This window comes from Typopeltis vanoorti, chromosome 23, assembly GCF_054136105.1.
Source record: "Typopeltis vanoorti isolate ZY-2024b chromosome 23, IOZ_Tvanoo_1.0, whole genome shotgun sequence".
NCBI classification, from domain to species: Eukaryota; Metazoa; Arthropoda; class Arachnida; order Uropygi; family Thelyphonidae; genus Typopeltis; species Typopeltis vanoorti.
In genome coordinates, this window is record NC_143571.1 from 80,583,153 (window position 1) to 80,601,644 (window position 18,492).

Sequence of the window (18,492 nt, forward strand, 5' to 3'; positions counted from 1 at the left end):
TTTTTGCACGATGGACCCGTTTGTTAGTGTCACAGCAATTTTCAAAAATACCGTGGATGAGAAGATTAAGAAAGTGGATGCGAACCAAGAAAAGTACTGATACGTTTGAAGTGAAAACTTGTACTGTTGTAATCGAACTATCATTTATAATGAGAGAATGAAAAATGACGATTTCATAATTATGAACCCAGGTCTAGACGGAAACAATCGGTTAAAAAGTGTTTCTAAGATCCGATTTTCTTTCAGTAACTAATATAGGTAATGTTGATTACTCGGATTCCTTGAGATGTAATTGCATTTCTTGTTCACATTTACCAATTTCAATTTCATCATTGCTATCTTCAATACGACACGTTTATATAAATAACAATGATTCTATCGGTACAAATTTCAGTAAGCTCTTTTCTTTGGTCAACTGATATAGTCAGACAATGCTTTACTTCGTCAGGAATAGAAATACAGTCGAATTGCTTTTAATGTTTCTCCTCTCCATTGCCTAAAGTTTGGCAACTGCAACACGTTTCAACGAATCATTAGAAATTTCATTTATCTGATATAATTAATGATAATTTCGATATCGTCAAATTGATTTCGCTATACCGACCTCAGTAAGAAAGGCTGCAATGATGATCCCATAGTTGAAACCTGGCGGATTTTATTTTACTGAGTGTGGCCATCCATCGATTCATTGGACATCATTAGATGCCATGTGGTCACTCTGTTCTTCGATGATGTGCCACACCAGTCTTCGCCAAGTGGTCCTGTTGTATGCTTTTCTGGAGGCTTCAAATCTCTGAAGATCGATCATTCCAGACAGACCATCCATCCTTCTTATTGAGGGTCCCCTTCCTCTCTTTTCCCAGGAACTTTACCTTCTATTACTGTTTTGAGAAGTCCTCCATCCATCCTTTCAATATGATCAAATTATTTCAGCTTTCTGTTAATATTCTTAACGGGCCTTAAAGTTCTGCCGATCCTTTAACCAATATGGACAATAAGAAATAAATCTATCTTCCTTTCATACTTCATTTTTTCAAAGTAGTTTGATAGATCTTCGTCAAGAATATTTTTGGGTTATATGTATTAGTATTAGTAAGCAAGTTGCAGAGTTGAAGTCTGTGAGTCGATAAGTACATTGGTGTATTAACCATGAACCACAGTGGCCTTGCGCGGATGATATATGTCTAGAGGAAGACAAAGTATGTATCTTAATGTTGCAATACACAAAATAGAAAAGTCACACAGGACTCCTCCTAGAGTTTGAATAATGCCTCTGTTACCCCTTCTCTATGTCACCGATGAAAAAAAAAATTACTAAATTCTTAGTAACTTGTAAAAATTTTTTAATAATTTTTATAAGTGGAACTATCTTTTAGGAAAATAAAAGAAACTTTAGATGAGAAAATAAGAAAAGAATTCAGAAATAATTAGAACATTTAATATAAGCATTCAAAAAATAACAACTTGACAGAATAACAGAAAATAAATTAAATTACATAAATATACTTGAAATTTTTTTTAATTAAAATTTTAGGGTTTTTGATTTCATATTCATAAAATTAGAAATAATGGTCTTAACATCTAATTCCATACATATATTATTTTCAATAGCTATTAACCAAACTAACAAGCCTTTTTTGTGACATACTTGGTCTTAAGTAGGTTTTAATCAATTTCAACTTGGAAAAGGAACGTTCACCGCTCGCTGCACTAACAGGTAAGGTTAATAGTATTCTTAAAGCAATTGAAATGTTAGGGAAAGATAAATTATTGGATACAATAAAATTAAGAATATCGAAAGGGTTTAGAATATTTAAATTATCCTTCCGAAAAATATCTCGGAAAGCACATAACTCGTCATATTGCATTTACGTCTTTATTGTCGCCGTCCTTCAAGAGAATCTCTAAATCGTCACAATTTTTCGTAAATCTTCGTTATTAATTTGTAGTAATCTATACAAGAAATTGAAATTATCATATGTTCTTAGTTGTTCAAAACGTTCTATTAACGAACACATTGCAACGTCTAGAAGTGTATAAAATACATTTACTCTAAATTTATCTTCTGGCGATTGTGGCGTTTCGTCATGAAACTCGTAGTCAAATTGTCGTGTCTTCTTTCGTCGTCGGACTTCCGTACCAGTTTTAAATTCTTGTTCTCCGTCCACCTCTTCACTCAGTTCTTTTGCCGTTTCAGAACTTCTTTAAAATTTGTATCTGATCGATACTCTTGTAAGAATATTTTTAAGTTTTCGATAAATTCTAAAGCAAGTGTAATGTTCATATTTTTGTCTTGAAGCATTTTACTCACAGGGTTTATTCTGTTAGTAAATCACGCCCAGTTATAAGAGAACAAATAAATTTGTAGTCCTTTATTTTAGCACATAATGTTTGTGCTTCATGCTGAGTTTCTTTATTAAAATTTTCATTATTAAAAATTTCAGAGTGCATCGTAAATTTCTCCTAACTGATATCGTAGAGGGCGGATTGCATTAATTTTACTTTCCCATCGCGTTTTTGATGGCTGTTTCAATGTTAAAATTTTTACGAACTTTAAAATGATTGCCCAGTGTTTGTAAGAGAATGAAAAGAAATTGTATATTTTTGAATAATTGCAAAGAAACTAATTGTATCTGCATATACTTCGGCTGTATCGTTAATGATTAAATTTAGAGTATGAGCAGCACATGGCACGTAAAAAGCTCGAGGATTTTTGTTCAAAAGGAAATTTTGGAGCCCATATTTTTTCCCTTTCATATTTGACCCATTTTCATACCCTTGACCTCGCATGTCTTCAATGGGAATGTTCCATTTTTCCAGTTGTTCCATTATTGTTGCACATAAACCACGTCCTGTGGAATCTGATATATCTGCAAAACCTAAAAAGTTTTCGCTGATCTTGACAATTCCATTGTCACAGGAAACAAAGCGAATAATAATGGTCATTTGTTCTGTTTTACTTGCATCAGGTGTGCAGTCTAAAATTATGGAATAATGTTTAGATTTTCGAATTGATAATAAAATTGTATCCCTGATTGCGTTTCTTAAAGTTTCCAATATTTCATTTTGTCTGTCTTTACTCAAATAGTGTACTCTATTATTTCGATGTAGGGCCCTTTCAACATGATTTTTTCGGAACGGTTTATAATTTCAATCAAGCATTCTAAAACACTCGTCCAATGTTTCTTTTCCATTTCATACATGCTTTGAGTCTGGCAATCAATAGTAGTTTTGTTTTTTAAATTTTTATCAAGTTCCTTCCATTTTAAGAAATTTTTCATGTGAGTTAAACTAGTCTCATGTCTATGCAAAGTTGTACTTACATTTCTCCAATCATTATAACCTTCTACAAAACTACTTGATTCAGTAGGTGCAAAAGGTTTGCAACAAAAGCAAAAAACAGAATTTAAAGTTTCGGAATACATGAGCCATATTCTTGGCACGAGCTCCCCGTTTTCCATTTTTCTATTATACGTGTCGCCAAATTTACGACCATATGTATCTCTGGGATATATTATATTTTTCTTTTGAACAGTTTCAATTAAAACAACTTGTAACTTTTCATCAATATTTCACCATTCACCTGGATCTTCTAAATTGACAGAGACTAACAATGTGTTAATTTCGTGGTCAACTACAACTAAAACTTCTGTTTTTCACTTAAATCATGCGTCTTGTTATCTTGTTCATAGTTTCAATAGTACTTTGATGCAAACTGGATGATGTGCACGGTTCTTGAACTCTGATTTCTGATGTATCGAGTTGGTTACAATCTGCATCAGAATATTTTGATATTTTAACAAATTTATTAAGAGCCCCAGTTTGTTTCTTAACATCTGCTTCTTTCGCAGCATCTCGCTTACGATTTTGTGCACCGGATAATTTTTTTTTTTAATTTTTGATTCTATTTCTATTTTATACCCACAAGAAATTATTACACAACACGACACAGAGACGAAATAATAGTCCCACTGTGCTACGGTCAGTAGCCTACTGAGATGCGTACCATGACTGGTTAATCTAGCAACAAATGTTTTGTACGAAAATTCGTTTCAGCACATAAAAACCGTTCACCATTTCACTTTTGACAGACTGCAATAGAAACAACATTCTCTACGCAAGCATTTAGCCTGCTCTCGCTGCAAAATTGTAAACAGCCAGCTGATCAAAGATGCGGCAATATACAATTTTTCTTAATTTTTATTCGGTGTATCTGGCCTTATTTATTTTAATTTTGATCATTCTAAGAATTTTTTGTTTTTATGATAAAATTTTTTTTTCTTAAAAATGAACTTATGAACGGTGCCCCAGCATGTCTGCTTCTGCCAGCCCTGCACTCCAGATATTTCTTGTGTCAAAACAAATTCCACAACCAAGTAGAAGGAACTGCCATGGGAAGTCCACTTTCCCCTGCTCTAGCTAACTTTTATTAGGAGCATTTAGAAGACATCCCCCTTTTTCATCTATATACCCTCAACCTTCATTTTGTGTTAGATATATAGACAATATTTTTGCAATGTGGCCTCACAACAGAGATTCTTTGCCTTTCTTTTTAGCTAAAATCATACTTTACATCCTCGTGCCCAATTCACCATGGAAATTGAAAAAAAACAAACAAACAAATTATCCTTTTGAGACATTCTTCTCATCCGCTCACCATCAGGAAATTTAATTACATCGGTTTACAGATAAAACCACTTTACTTGACATTACATTCTCAAACAATCTGAACATCACCCTTCTCAAAATACAGGAATCATCAAATGTTTAATCCAACAAGCTAGAAATAATTGTTCAACTCCCTATCATTTACAGAAAGAACTTTCTACTACGGCTTCTCCAAAGGAACTACACAACATCAGTTTGACTCCAACAAGTCAAACCAAAATAACAAAGAATCGATACGTCGACTTCCAATCCCATATATCTCTGGAATTTCAGAACCAATTTCAAGAATTTTAAAGAAATATGATCTAACAGTTACTTATATTCCTATTAATAAAATATCCACCTGTTTCCCCTCATCTAAAGATAAATGCTCAACTGTCTCTCTTCCTGGTATATACCAAGTTCCATATGACTGCCATCTTTCTTACTTTGAACAACCAGACACTTTATAGAAAAAAAAAAATACAAGAACATCATTCTTATATTCTTTGCAACAAATCCGATAAATCTGGATTGGCGCAATGCGGAATAGAGACAAACCACAACATTCTCTGGTTCAAAACTCGCCTTCTACACAGATGTCAGCATAAATTCGAACACCTATTCAAAAAGAGTGCTGAGGCCTTACTTCACCGCCCTAACCTGAATCATTGACTGCATATCTATGTCAAAAATATGGGAAAGTTTGATCAAAATAACACATTATTTTTATTTTTTTTTTATTATTATTTTTAATGAAAACCTTCTAGATACATCTGTCTAATAATATCTTTAGTATGATTTTATAAATTAAGTTTTTTTGTATGACATTGTAAATTATATGCAACTATTCTGCACACTTATGTTTACCTGTCTTCAGTGAAAAGATATCATGATTAATGATGTAACATCATGCGGCTCGTTCTAATCTCGAATGATCAATTGTTTGTATTCTACCTTGTAAAAAACTGTTTTCTGTCTAGCCACTGATGATAGTTTGTTATTTTCACACTAAAATATCTGGCAGTATACTAAATATACTTTTCTTGTACTAACATGTAAATAATTCTTAATTTCATGTCACAAGTTTCTCTCAAAAGTAGAATTAAGAAGGTTATAGTACTAGTATACAATGCTTGGAAAGAAATCAACAGACATCCCATGGCCAAGGTGCGTAGTGCATGTTACAAGTCGAGTGTTTGTAGCGAGTATACATTGGAGGAATATGATGCTTCCAAGCAGGGCAGGCCTTCTCTATAAAGGGGCTCAGGTGCAAGATACCTTTTGGGGCCCACAAATATTTTTCAAAGATAAAAATTAAAGGATTCGAAATAAACGTAAAATCTCTTACATACAAATGATTTTGGCACAGGAAACAAAAAAAACACACATTCGAAATATAATACGTTTCCGCAAATGTGTACTGGCTGTGCCGACTCGATCGTGGGGCCCGGGTGCATTGCACCCATCACCCCCCCCCGAGATGGCTGGCCCTGCTTCCAAGTCAGTGTAACTGTGTCTGGGTGAAATGGATTAAAGAAGGGAACTGACATAGTTTGAAAGAGGTGTTTTGGTTTTGTAGGATGCCATGTGTTGCAGGCCTATCTATTCAGCAAACTGTTGACAAATTGGGGTCATCCCAGGTCAACAATCAGTGATATCATACTGAGTGGAAGTGTGCAGGGAATCAACTGCAAATACTACCTGCAGTTGGCGACACACCACACTCATTGAATGTGACTTACGAAAAATAATATGTAAAAACTGCACATCAGCAAACACGTTGAATGCAGAGTTCTAGGCATCAACTGGAAAAACACTCAGAACTGATGCTCACAGCATGGTTTCCATGGTAGAACCACAATATGCAAGTTCCACATTACCCAAACCGACAATCAGTGGTGCAAAGAGCATGTACAGTGAGATGTTGAAGCTTGGAAAGCTATGTTATAGAGTGAAGAATCATGCTTCACCCTCTACCAAGCATATGGATGGGTGTAGATGTGACAGATGCCTGGTGAACGTCTCCTACCAGAGTGCATAACTCCCAATTATGAAATTCGGTGGTGGCGTTGTGATGGCATGGTCCTGTTTTTACATCAGACCTCTGTTTGCGATGCCACGAACATTAAACTCTGAGAGGTATCCGAACATTCTGGACAATGCAATGCTTTCTATTTTATGGCATTTCTATGGCCACTGTCTCTTGCAGCAAGACAATGTACCGTGTAATAAGGCAGCTGCTGTAACTGTAATTTGTGGATATGAACATCACCATACTTGACTGGCCTGTGCCACAACAGTCCAGGATCTCATTACATGCCTACTGGAAGAATGGTCCAAAATTACCATTGATTGCTATCGTACACGTGTGGAAAGTATGCCCTGTAGGACTGCTGCAGTCATCATAGCAAAAGTAGGTCCTCCATCTTATTAAGGTGGCCACCATGGCTGTTAGTCATTCACACTATGGTGTCGGTTGACTTCTTTCGAATTAGTGTATTATACCTTAATTGTGAGGAGCTCAAGGATCTTCCTCAGCCATAGTCAAGTTAGACGGTCTTGGGAGTGGACAGCAGGGTTCACCCATCTCCCATTTTATCTGAGAGTTTTCATCCTGCAAGCAGGCAAACCGGTCCCGTTAACACACAGGATACAGCCATAGGATATAGTACGGCAAGGAAGGCAATGGGAAACCACCTTGCTCATAGTCATTTCTCCAGATGTATATATAGCTGCCCCTAAACAGCCGAAAGGCTGTAACTACAACAACAAACCTTAATTGTGTGTGTCTCCAGACAGTTAGCTTAGATAATTATAAGAATTAAAAACTTGAGTGCACCAATGACCTCAAGAGCTATGCAAGTGATAGCTAGGCTACCGGTAGGGCCTCCCTAGCATGGCAGGTCAAGAGGCAGGGGCTAGACTAAGAGATATACCCTGATCTTCCAGGTTGGGGGTTTTGTGTATGGTGGTTACTTACTAAATAATAAAAAAAATTTTAACTTGGAAATTCATCAGATTGATGAATTTCCAACAGAAAACAACCAAGTAAGGATGAAGGTAACCGATTAGGAATCTCTGACATTTTAAAAGTTGCGACATTGAACGTGTGAAGCATAACAACAAAGGAATCAGAATTAGTAAAACAACTAAAATTATTAATATAGCTGTGATAACAGAAACAAAAAAAGAAATTAAAGAGAACAAAAGATGTAGATGGTTTTATTATGCTATATAGTGGAGTGGATATCAGAGCTTCTAGTGGTTGTTTTAATTGAAAGTAAATGGAAAAATAGAACACAAAAGTACAATTTTGTAAATGATCGATTTATAATGGTTATATTTAAAACAAATAGAAGCTACTTAAATATCATAGGAGTATATGCCCCTGAAGACGGCAGGAAAGAGGATTCCGAACAATTTTATGAGGAACTACAAAAACAGTAAAATAAATGTAATAAAAAGGACTATATATTAATAGCAGGAGATCTTAATGCCAAAGTTGGAAGTAATCCAACCGCAAATGTATTAGAAAATATGTGAAATTTGCATGAAAACGATGGTCGAAAACTATTAGACTTCAGTACTATTAATAATTTTAAAATAACCAAATTTTTTTTGAAAAAAAAGAATATAAATAAATATACTTGGAATGGCAGAGGAACAAGATCTATAATTGATTATATCATTACTAATCCACGTGTGAAAGATGTACATGTTTACAGAAGAAGTGAAATTTTATCAGTTCATCACTTAGTAGACTGCAAAATAGAGAAAGGAAGTAAACAAAAAAAATAATAGAACAAGTATACAAAGTATATCTATTACAAGAAGAAAGCATTAAAATGCTATATCAATCACGATTAACTGATTACCTAAAAGAAGCCCAAATTATTGAAGATATCAAAGAAGAATGAAAAAACTTTAATAAAGATAATCTATAAAGCAGCCTCTGAAGTACTTGGGAAAAAAAATAAAATATTAAAAAGAAAACATCAGAGGCTTGTGTAGCTCAGCGGAAGTGGCGCTTGTGTCCTCTGCACTTGGTCGCTCGAAGGTATTTTGCTTATGCTTGGAATCGCCGAACTTTATATAGTTTCTATATTCGGCATGAAACTCTGAGTTTCTTATTTGGCTATGAAACAATATGGGATATAATATTCCTTAACTTAAATGAGTTTCCTGGTTATTATTTCAAAATTGTATAATATTTAAATAATTATGTTTTAGCTATTCATTTTTTTTTGTATGCAAGGCTTTTTATTCTATATTCCTTAAAAATGATGGGTGTGGTACAGAAATTCCGAAATCAGAGCATTCAAAATTTATATAAATCGGCACCTTTTGCCAGAAGGGCAAAAGATAAATAACTCATAATAAAAAAATAAATAAATCAGATTTGTTGTGCAGCATAACCTGAAGACAATTTTCCTTATCAGAACTAAGATTTAAACCTCCCATATTATTGTTATTCATTCGAGATAGATACAGCCTGTAACTGTGAGTGAAATACCTACAGTTTACTAACTACTACATTTTTACGATTACAACTAATGTACAATGGCAATAACAAAATCACCAGAATAATCCCAAAATGTCTATTTGCATTGCTCATTTAATCTTAGACATTCTTCTATAGCAAAGAATAATCTTGCCAATGATTAGCTGTTTAAGTATTTCAGAATGTATTTATGTTCCTTCTTAAGAATTCTACACATTTCCCAAAAATGTTTTTCAGGATCTTCCATCCTCTGTCATTTTTGCTCCTAAACATTTGGACAATTTAATTCATTCTGTTTTGTTCTATCAATACTTATTCTTATTATCCTCTTTTTCAAAGTTGATAAATACTGATATCTTTATTTTGGTACTGACCCTTTCCATGTGTTTCTCATTTTCTTTATTTTCTTCTTAGTTTCTGGAAAGCAAAAAAAGCATCAACTTCAACAAAACAGCCGTTTTAATTACTCTTTTATCATATTCCAATATTTCATCTAGAAAATTTTCAGTATAAATATTGAAGCAGGCCGGAACCAAGTCTAACCCCAATCTCAATAATCATCTTAGGTGATTATATAAGATGTCATCAAATATTTCCCCAAAAATTTTGAAATCATTGCAGTAGGTTCCTTGAAATGCACTTATGTATAATGGATTGCTTTTTTTATTTTTTGCAAGAATAAAAGTAGTCACTGTATTACTTATTCAAAGTGATCGCTGAATATTATTGAATGTAAGAGAATTTTAACTGAGTTTTAAATCACATAATAGAGCTTATTTGTTTCCTCTAGTTAAATATGGTTTGATATTCATAAAATTTATAGTCATAATTAATTATGATATAAGCATAACAGATGCAGTGAACTGCTACTTTAACTTATATTCAACACTGATGTTGCAAAACACAATATCTTCTTAATGAAATAAAATAAAATATGCAACTTACAAATATCCTTTATATATATATATATATATAAACATTAAAATGTTCAGTGTCTAAATTAGACCCAATTTATATGACTGATTTGAAATAAATATTTCCTTTAATGAAAAGTAAAGAATGTGACAATCGGGAATAAAATTTATAGTTGTGACTATTCTGTGATGCATATTCACAAAGTTCTTTACATATTCTGTAGATGATATCAAGAATGGTCATGTATTTGTTATAACATATCGCTGATAAGGAATACATTTCTGCTGCTCACTGCACTTATATATCCATTCAGGAAGAACGAAAACCAGGTCTTCATTTTCTTCAAGAGCCTAAATAAAACAAAATATCCATTGCTTACTTTTAATAACAAATATAGAAAGGAGTAGGAGAATCAAACCAAGATGTTTTTTCAATTTTAGTTTAAGAAATACTTAATCTATGTGTTTTGAAATCATAATTATCTGTAAACAAAAATAACAGACATGAATTCAAAACAAATATTTCAGAATACAAACAGCTGGTAGAAAACAGCTTAACTACAAGGACTGTTACCTAAGGAAGACTTATGTCAATGGCTGTTACTGATAACATTGTTAGATTATTAGACTCAGAATATTTTTTTAATAAGACAATTTTTTAAAAAAATCATCGTAAAGATGAATAAGACATCCAGAACATCTACAGATTGATGATGATGTCCGGTAACACACAAGATGTCATTGAACAACTTTTTTTAAATAATTTTTTTTTTAATATAATTCAATGAAGCATTACTGGTTGAATTTCTAGAAAAACAAACTTTTTTACTATTTTTTTTTTAATAGTGATCCCACACACATAAAAATATTGTTTAATCTAAAGTATAGTACTGTAGATCCATCTTGGTTGGCCGAGAAGTTAGCGTATCTGCTCTCCAGCCAAAAGGCTGTGGGTTTGAATCTCGCCATGGGCATGGATGTTTGTGATTGTCTGTGAAAATGCTAGTGGTGGAGGTCGGCAGTAGATGAAGGTAGTTGCAGTTGATGAATTGGTGGAGATGGAGAGTTGCAGAGTAGGTATCCTCCCTTGATGAGTCTTTAGACTCCCTGGAGGTGTTATGTAATAATAATAGTACTGTAGATGAGTAAAATGTTGAAATAAAAAAAGAACTTGTTAACAATGGATTTGAAGATCTATAAATTATATACTCTGGAAAACATACAAGAAAGAAGACTGTTCCAAAAGACAGCAGTAGAGGAGATGAAAGAAGAAGAAAAATTTGCTCTGCAAGTTTCGAGTTAAACTTTGAAGAGATGTTGAGCAGCTTCTGCGTGTCGTTTAACAGATATGGGAAGGGAAGGAATTACAGATGCTAATATTAATATTTGGTTTGTGTGCCTTAATTTATTATCAATACTGAATTTACTGAAATCCAATCCTGACATGTTTATACAATACCGTTTATTTCCAAATTCACATTTTTGAATTTAACAAAAGTGAATATTTTTATATATTCCATACCTCTCCAATTTTGGACTCAGAGCACACTATTATTACTTGAGGGGTTTACAAAGAGATGCTATAACTATACCTTATTTGCCAAAAGAATTCTAATAAGTTTGGCCACAACAGCTAACAGAGAATACAGAGCACTTTGGGCTCTACAAATTTATATTTCTATGTAAGACAACAACAACATAAATACAGATTTCACTTATGTAGTTTGGGATATATTCAAGTCAGGAGCCTGTAATTCACAATATGCTAGCTATTCTCAAGTTCACTGGTTCCAAGTACACTGAAATAGGATAAAGGATGATGCAAACAGCAGTGCTGTTTGACTACTGAAATGATGTGATAGGTAATATTGTAAATTAAAAATGCCAGACTGTAACATCCCAAAATATTAGTGAAACTTGTATTATATTATAAAAACACTCAGGAATACAGGACAGAGGCATTTCTCTGTCAGTGAAGTCTGCATAAGTAAAAATTCGTGATGTTATGACAATTAAGAAGGAAATATCTTTTTTTTTCTTTTTTTTTATTATTATTATTATTCATCACCTCCAGAGAGTCCAAAGACTCATCGAGGGAGGACACCTACTCTACTACTCTGCCTCCCACCAACTACAACGAACCGCAACTACCATCATCATCTACACCATCTACTGCCCACCACCACTAGTATTTTCAAAGACAATCACAAGCATCCATGCCCATGGCAGGATTCGAACCCACAGCCTTTTGGCTGGAGAGCGGTATGCTAACCACTCAGCCAACCAGGCCAGCAAGTATCATTATTAGAGATGCAGCTTTTTTTTCCCCTGCTGCTCCCACCTGTGTGTGTGTGTATGTGAGAACTGAGTGTAGCAATGTAAAATGCATTTCTTATGCTGGATTGTGAGAAAAAAAAAAGTTTGAAAAACTGTTATAAAGAATACAACTACTTATCAAGAAATAACTTTATCGGTTATAATAATAACCCTAACAAAATAGAGGTGACTAAATAATCTCATTACTAAAGCTGTTAGCTGGGTGGGCAATACAGTGAAGAAACTACAAAAACTCATATCAGGTAGACTCTTTGTTTATGAGGTCTTCCAATAATACATAAAGGTATTACACGAGTGAACATTAAACCTTATTCCTAGATTCTTCAGTTCTAACTGCTGACTTACAAATAACTGCAAATTGCAAATAACTTTTATAATTATTATATTCCCTTGTTATATTCCCATGAATTCTCATCTATTAAAGTATAAAATTTCTGGTCGTGAGAACCCCTATTTGACTGCAACCATTCTTCCCCATGTTTCTCTTAAATGTGTTTTTCTTGATTTTGCCCTTTGCAAAAATCTTACCTGGAATACTCATACGGAAATTCTGCAATTTCCAGATTATTTATTTCTCTATTATAATAGATAGGTACTGTGAGAACTCGGTTTCAGTCTTCTGAAATTAGATCTTCTGATTAGAAAGTCAAACTCTAAAATTTTAAATTATAGAAAGAGTGCTAAGGCATTCTGAATTAGAGGAATGGCCTACACTTGGAAGTGTTTGGTATCAGGAGTCTTGAAAAACTAATCTGGTATGAGACCTAACACAAAGAGTCAGGGAAACTAAATTATAATGGAGGAATGGTGAGAATATGTATAAAAGTGACAATGCTATGTAATTGTGTTAATGACGGGAATGAGCACTATCATGGAAATGATTACGAGGGAAGAGCAATTTAGACTGTGTTCGTCCAGCTTGGGCCTGTCAAACATCTGCAAAGATATCTGCATATATAAGAACAGACATCTGGTTGGCCGAGTGGATAGCGTATTCGCTCTCCAGCCGAAAGGCTGCGGGTTCGAATCCTGGCATGAGCATGGATGTTTGTGATTGTCTGTGGAAATACCAGTGGTGGTCGGTGGTAGATGGCGTTGGTGTAGTTGCGGTCAGTTGGTGATTGAATGGTGGAGACGGAGTTGTAGAGCAGGTGCCCTCCCTTGATGAGTCCTTGGACTCCCTGGAGGTGTCTAATAATAATAATAATCTGCAAGTTGTCCAATGTGTCACACAGACTACACACACAAAAGTATACAAAAAAACATGCAGGAAGCTTATATCTGTACACGAATGCCAGGAGTGTCAGAAACAAAGGGGTAAATTTGTTGCCTTGGTCAATGGACCTCAGATTGTAGGCCTTGGTGAGCCATGGCTAACAGAATCAGACATACTAATTGGTATCGAGTGTAAATGGTACAGCATTTTTAGGAATGATAGACAGGATAGGAAAGAAGGGGGACATTATTCTAATGATATTGGATGACTTGAATCCAGTTAGTGTTGAGACCTATGACTGTAATACTAGTAACAGTTTCCCATGTGGTAGTGAGTTAGAAGGCATGTGAGGTGGAATCTAACAAGATCAATTACATAGTGGGGTGTTGTTACAGACTTGGTGGATCAGTTGCTAGTGGTGAAGAAATGTATCACCAAATAAAGACGATGGGTATGAAAAGAGAAATCACAATGGGGGAACTTTAATTATCAAAGCATTGACTGGGTTGTAGTAAAACCTCGTGAGAAGAATGAAACTGAATTTATTGAACTGTTGTGAGACAACTTTTTCAAGCAGCATGTGACAGAAGAAACTTGAGGTCAAATAGATAAGCAAGTTCAAATAGATGAAAAGAATATGTTATTAGGGAAGATTTAGACTATGAGATCAACAATATATTGAATTCTTATTCAGGGAAGGAGCTCAAGAAATTAGTGGGAGATATCAAAGCATAGGGCTGCACAGTTGAAGGTAGAAGTGTGTCAAGTGTTGCACATGAAATATGAGGGACATTTTAAAAGCAAATGCCTCCACTGTGATAGTTACCCCAACCCAAAAAGAAATATGTTAGCGAAATAAAAAAGATAGTTTACAATTTCTACTTGTGTTTCAAACATTATTCCTGAACATAATCTCCTTCCCTCTCGCTGAATTTTCTCCACTGAGTAACAATAATAGCTACCCAGAGTACTACTTAATGTATTAGAAGCTAACAGCCTTTTGCAGGAAGGATACAAATTTAAAAAAACATTTTTCAAAAGCCACCACAGTAAAACTCTTCAAGTCATTTCCAGAACCATTTTTTGAAATAAAATAATTTCATTATAATAGTACTGTAATTCTAAATATAACTGATTCATTACCTCATCAAAATTTTTATCCCATTCCGACCTGGAGACAACAAACTTCACATTCTCATTCATGTATTCCTCAATGCAGCTGAAAATAAAAAAAAAATGCAAAGATGAAATAATTACTACAGGATAAAATTTAACTTTTTTTGTCATTTCATTTTGTCATTCAAATTTACATTAAATTTCTAAATAACTTATTTATTATTACTGTTATTGCATGGAAATCTCCATGGAGTCCAAAGACTCATTATGGAAGGGCCCAGACTATCCACATAATGTCTATCATGTCCCTGGGTGGTGATGCGCTTGACAACACAACTCACTCAAGAGAAAAACTTACTACTTATTGCAGGAAAGGGTTCCCCCACCCCTCCTATCTTCTTTTTCTCTGTTCTCTCATAAAAAAAAATAAAATAAAATCTCTGCATCTACTCTATGATGTCTGTATATATTTCTCTGTCTCTATAACATCCTACCTCCCTTCCCCTCATACTTACCAAATTTGATAAATTATACTGCCTCGATCTATGCTCATAGATAGTCATAATACCTCATATAATACAATAACAGAAATGGAAATAATTACTTATGTAGAAAAGAACTTTTGATCATGTTTCTTGATCATTCTTATTGTAAGAGTAATCCAATAGACTAGCATAAAAACTACAAATAAGTGCATATTAAATTATATGATGTTACACGTGGGAAAACTATCTGTAATGCCATTAGAGTGAATCTAAAGAAACGCAAAAAAAGGCAATTAAACTGCAAAAAAGTTAATTAACTGATTATCGCAGTAGTGAGAAATATTAAGTAAAATAACTTTAACTGGGGAAACCTAAGGCAATCATTTTGATTTTAAGTCTGGTTGATGAATTATGAATTCACAACTTTCTTTACACAATCCTTCCCAGTAGAGCCTCCATAGCTCAGTCGATATTAGACGAAGCCCTTTGGTAGGAAAGACCTGGGTTAAATTCCCATCAGTGACGTGAGGAACCTTTACCTGGTCTCTTTTGATGAAAGTTGAGTTAGCCGTTCTCATACAGAGGCAGGGTTTTTCACCCAGAAACTCAGGTTTTTCGTCCCCCCAGAACAGGAGAACTGGCCCCATGAACACATGCATTTACAGACATAGGACACACTGGGAGGCATGGGGCTAACCACCATCTTATTGTCAAATTATGGTTGAGAAGTTCAAGAATAGTTGGAAGGTCATGAGCACTTAAGTGCCAGTTAGGACAACTGATTATGATGATAAATCCTTCCCACTGCAGAACACAGCATATTTTGTAATGAAAAGATTAATTAAATCTTTCCATTACAAAATAAGTAAATCTACTTTCCTCTCTAACGTTTCCATACAATGATATGCATTTGTCCTCACTACAATTTTCTTATAATACATTCGATTGGAACAAAAAATAGTAACACGAACAACCTAAGAGTTCATAAAGGAAGTCTGAAAAAAAAATTGGGGGGGGGGGAATATACTTCTAGTTAATACTGTTAAGGGAAGAAGGCACTGATTTATAAACTGCAGGAGAAATGCCAGAAAAACCTAGAACCAAAACTGTACATCAAATGCAATCAGTCTTGTCACTCTCTCAAGTGATTTCAATAAATTTAGTTTTGAAGTTGCTTCTTTGTTCTTTAATGGCAGATGTCCACCAAACTTATCTTCCATTGATTTCTGTGCTCTCCTTTCACTTATATATATATACCGTATTTTCCAGTGTATAAGACGCACTTTTTTACCTTAAAAATTCATCATAAAAACGGGGTACATCTTATATAATGAAGGTAAAGATTGTTATCTCTTTTCAAAGTCATATGCACTCCCTTTTATCTTCCAAGATCTTTGTAGGCGGTTAATGGTGCAATCAAATTGATGCGTGACCTTCACATGACTTCTAGCGTGTCATTGGCTAAGAATGGGGAGTCCTTATTCAAGTTTCATAATATTTTATCCGAGTAATCAGTTACCGATGTTTATCAGTAGTGAGTTGACGTGTTGAATATTTTGTGTTCAGTTTGATATTTCCCTGCAGATTTTAGTGATGGAAAAAAACAGGCGACATTCATATACTTCAAGTTACGAGCAGGTTGTAAAATATGCGGAAGAACACAGGAATAGGGAAGCTGAAAGACTTTTTGGACCTCCACCTACAGAAAAAGTTTTTTTTTAGGTTTTTTCCAGAAAATTGTATTAAATTTCTTGGGTGCATCTTATACATAGGAGTGTCTTATACACCGGAAAATACGGTATATATATTAATAACTTATTATTATTATTACGGGCAACTCCAGGGAGTCCTTAGACTCATCGAGGGAGGCCCTAAACATCATGTCCACACAACTATTGACATTCTCACAGTATCTATCATACCTTACCTTGAACTCACTCACTGTCATAGCACCCACAACAGACTCTGGCAGCTTATTCAACTCATTTACCACTCTAAAAGTAAAGAACCCAGCTCTAACACCCTTGCTAACCACACTCTTGCCCAGCTTTCATAGATGTCCCCTAGTTCTCCCACCACCAGTCCTGATCTCAAATATATCCTCTGAATTAATCCTATAGAAACCCTTCAGCAATTTGAATGTCTCAATCATATCTCCCCTTTTCCACCTATCAACCAATTTCTGCAACCCACAAATCTTCAACCTGTTCTCATAAGGTTCATTCCATAGACCTGATATCATCTTGGTCACTCGTCTCTGGATCCTCTCCACCTCCTCCCCATCAAGAAGAAACCTAGGTGACCAAATCTGGGCAAAGTAGTCGAGATGAGGTCTTATCAAGGCTCGGTACAGAGGAACAATAACTTGCTTGTCTCTGCTCGTCAAAGTATTTTTCAACAACCAAGTGAGTTGATGAGCTGATTTAGCCACTTTTGCAATATGCCCCCTAAACTTCATCTCCCTATCTGCCAACACTCCCAAGCCTCATCAATCTCCTGGAGTACAGTTCCACCAATATGGTATACTGCTGCTAATCTTTTCACCCCAAAATGCATAACCTTACATTTTGTCACATTAAATTGACATCCATGCATTAACTTAGGAAATTTATTGACTTTTTTTTTTTTTTTTAGTTATCTTAGTTAGGTGGCACCTTTTGAAATTGTCAGTTATTGTTCAATTAGCTTTTTACATGTAGTGAAGATGCTTTGATACTTACGTGAAAATTATACTAATAACATACTATTTTCATAAGTTTATTCTTGTATTATAATTCTATTTCTTGTTTTTTTTTTTCCTTATTTACTTCCTTTCTCCATTTTGCTAGTATTTCTATTTTAGAGACTACTAAAATAATGATCGTAAAAAAATTTTACTTCCTTTGTAAATATGTACAACTCTCACTCACGAAGCTAGTTTCTGATTAGTAATGATAAAATCAATTTTAGATCATGTTCCTCTGCCATTCCAAGTATATTTATTTATATTCTTTCTTTTTGAAAAAAAAAAAGCTATTGGTTATTTTAAAATTATTGAAAGTACAGAAGTCTAATAGTTCTTGACAGTTGTATTCATGCAAATTTCTCATTTTTCTAAGACATTTGGGATTGGATTATTTCCAACTCTAGCATTAAGATCTCCTGCTATTAATATATAGTCATTTTTATCACATTTATTTAACTGTTTCTTAGTTCCTCATAAAATTGTTCAGAATTCTCTTTTCTATCTTCTTAAGTCATGTACTCCTATGATATTTAAATTTAACTGTTATA

General features: G+C 34.2%; 1 protein-coding gene across 1 annotated transcript in view; it reads right to left on the minus strand.

The window, feature by feature from the left end:
* Window positions 1-10,174: 10,174 nt before the first annotated feature.
* Window positions 10,175-18,492, minus strand: part of LOC150094028 (DNA repair protein XRCC1-like) — a 191,547-nt gene continuing 183,229 nt past the window's right edge. The window contains exons 13-14 of the mRNA XM_090413044.1: window positions 14,762-14,837; window positions 10,175-10,416 (exon numbers count right to left, since the gene is read on the minus strand). Coding sequence (XP_090269170.1) covers window positions 10,306-10,416; window positions 14,762-14,837 — 187 coding nt within the window. The 3' untranslated portion in view covers window positions 10,175-10,305. The remainder of the gene's footprint in view (window positions 10,417-14,761; window positions 14,838-18,492) is intronic.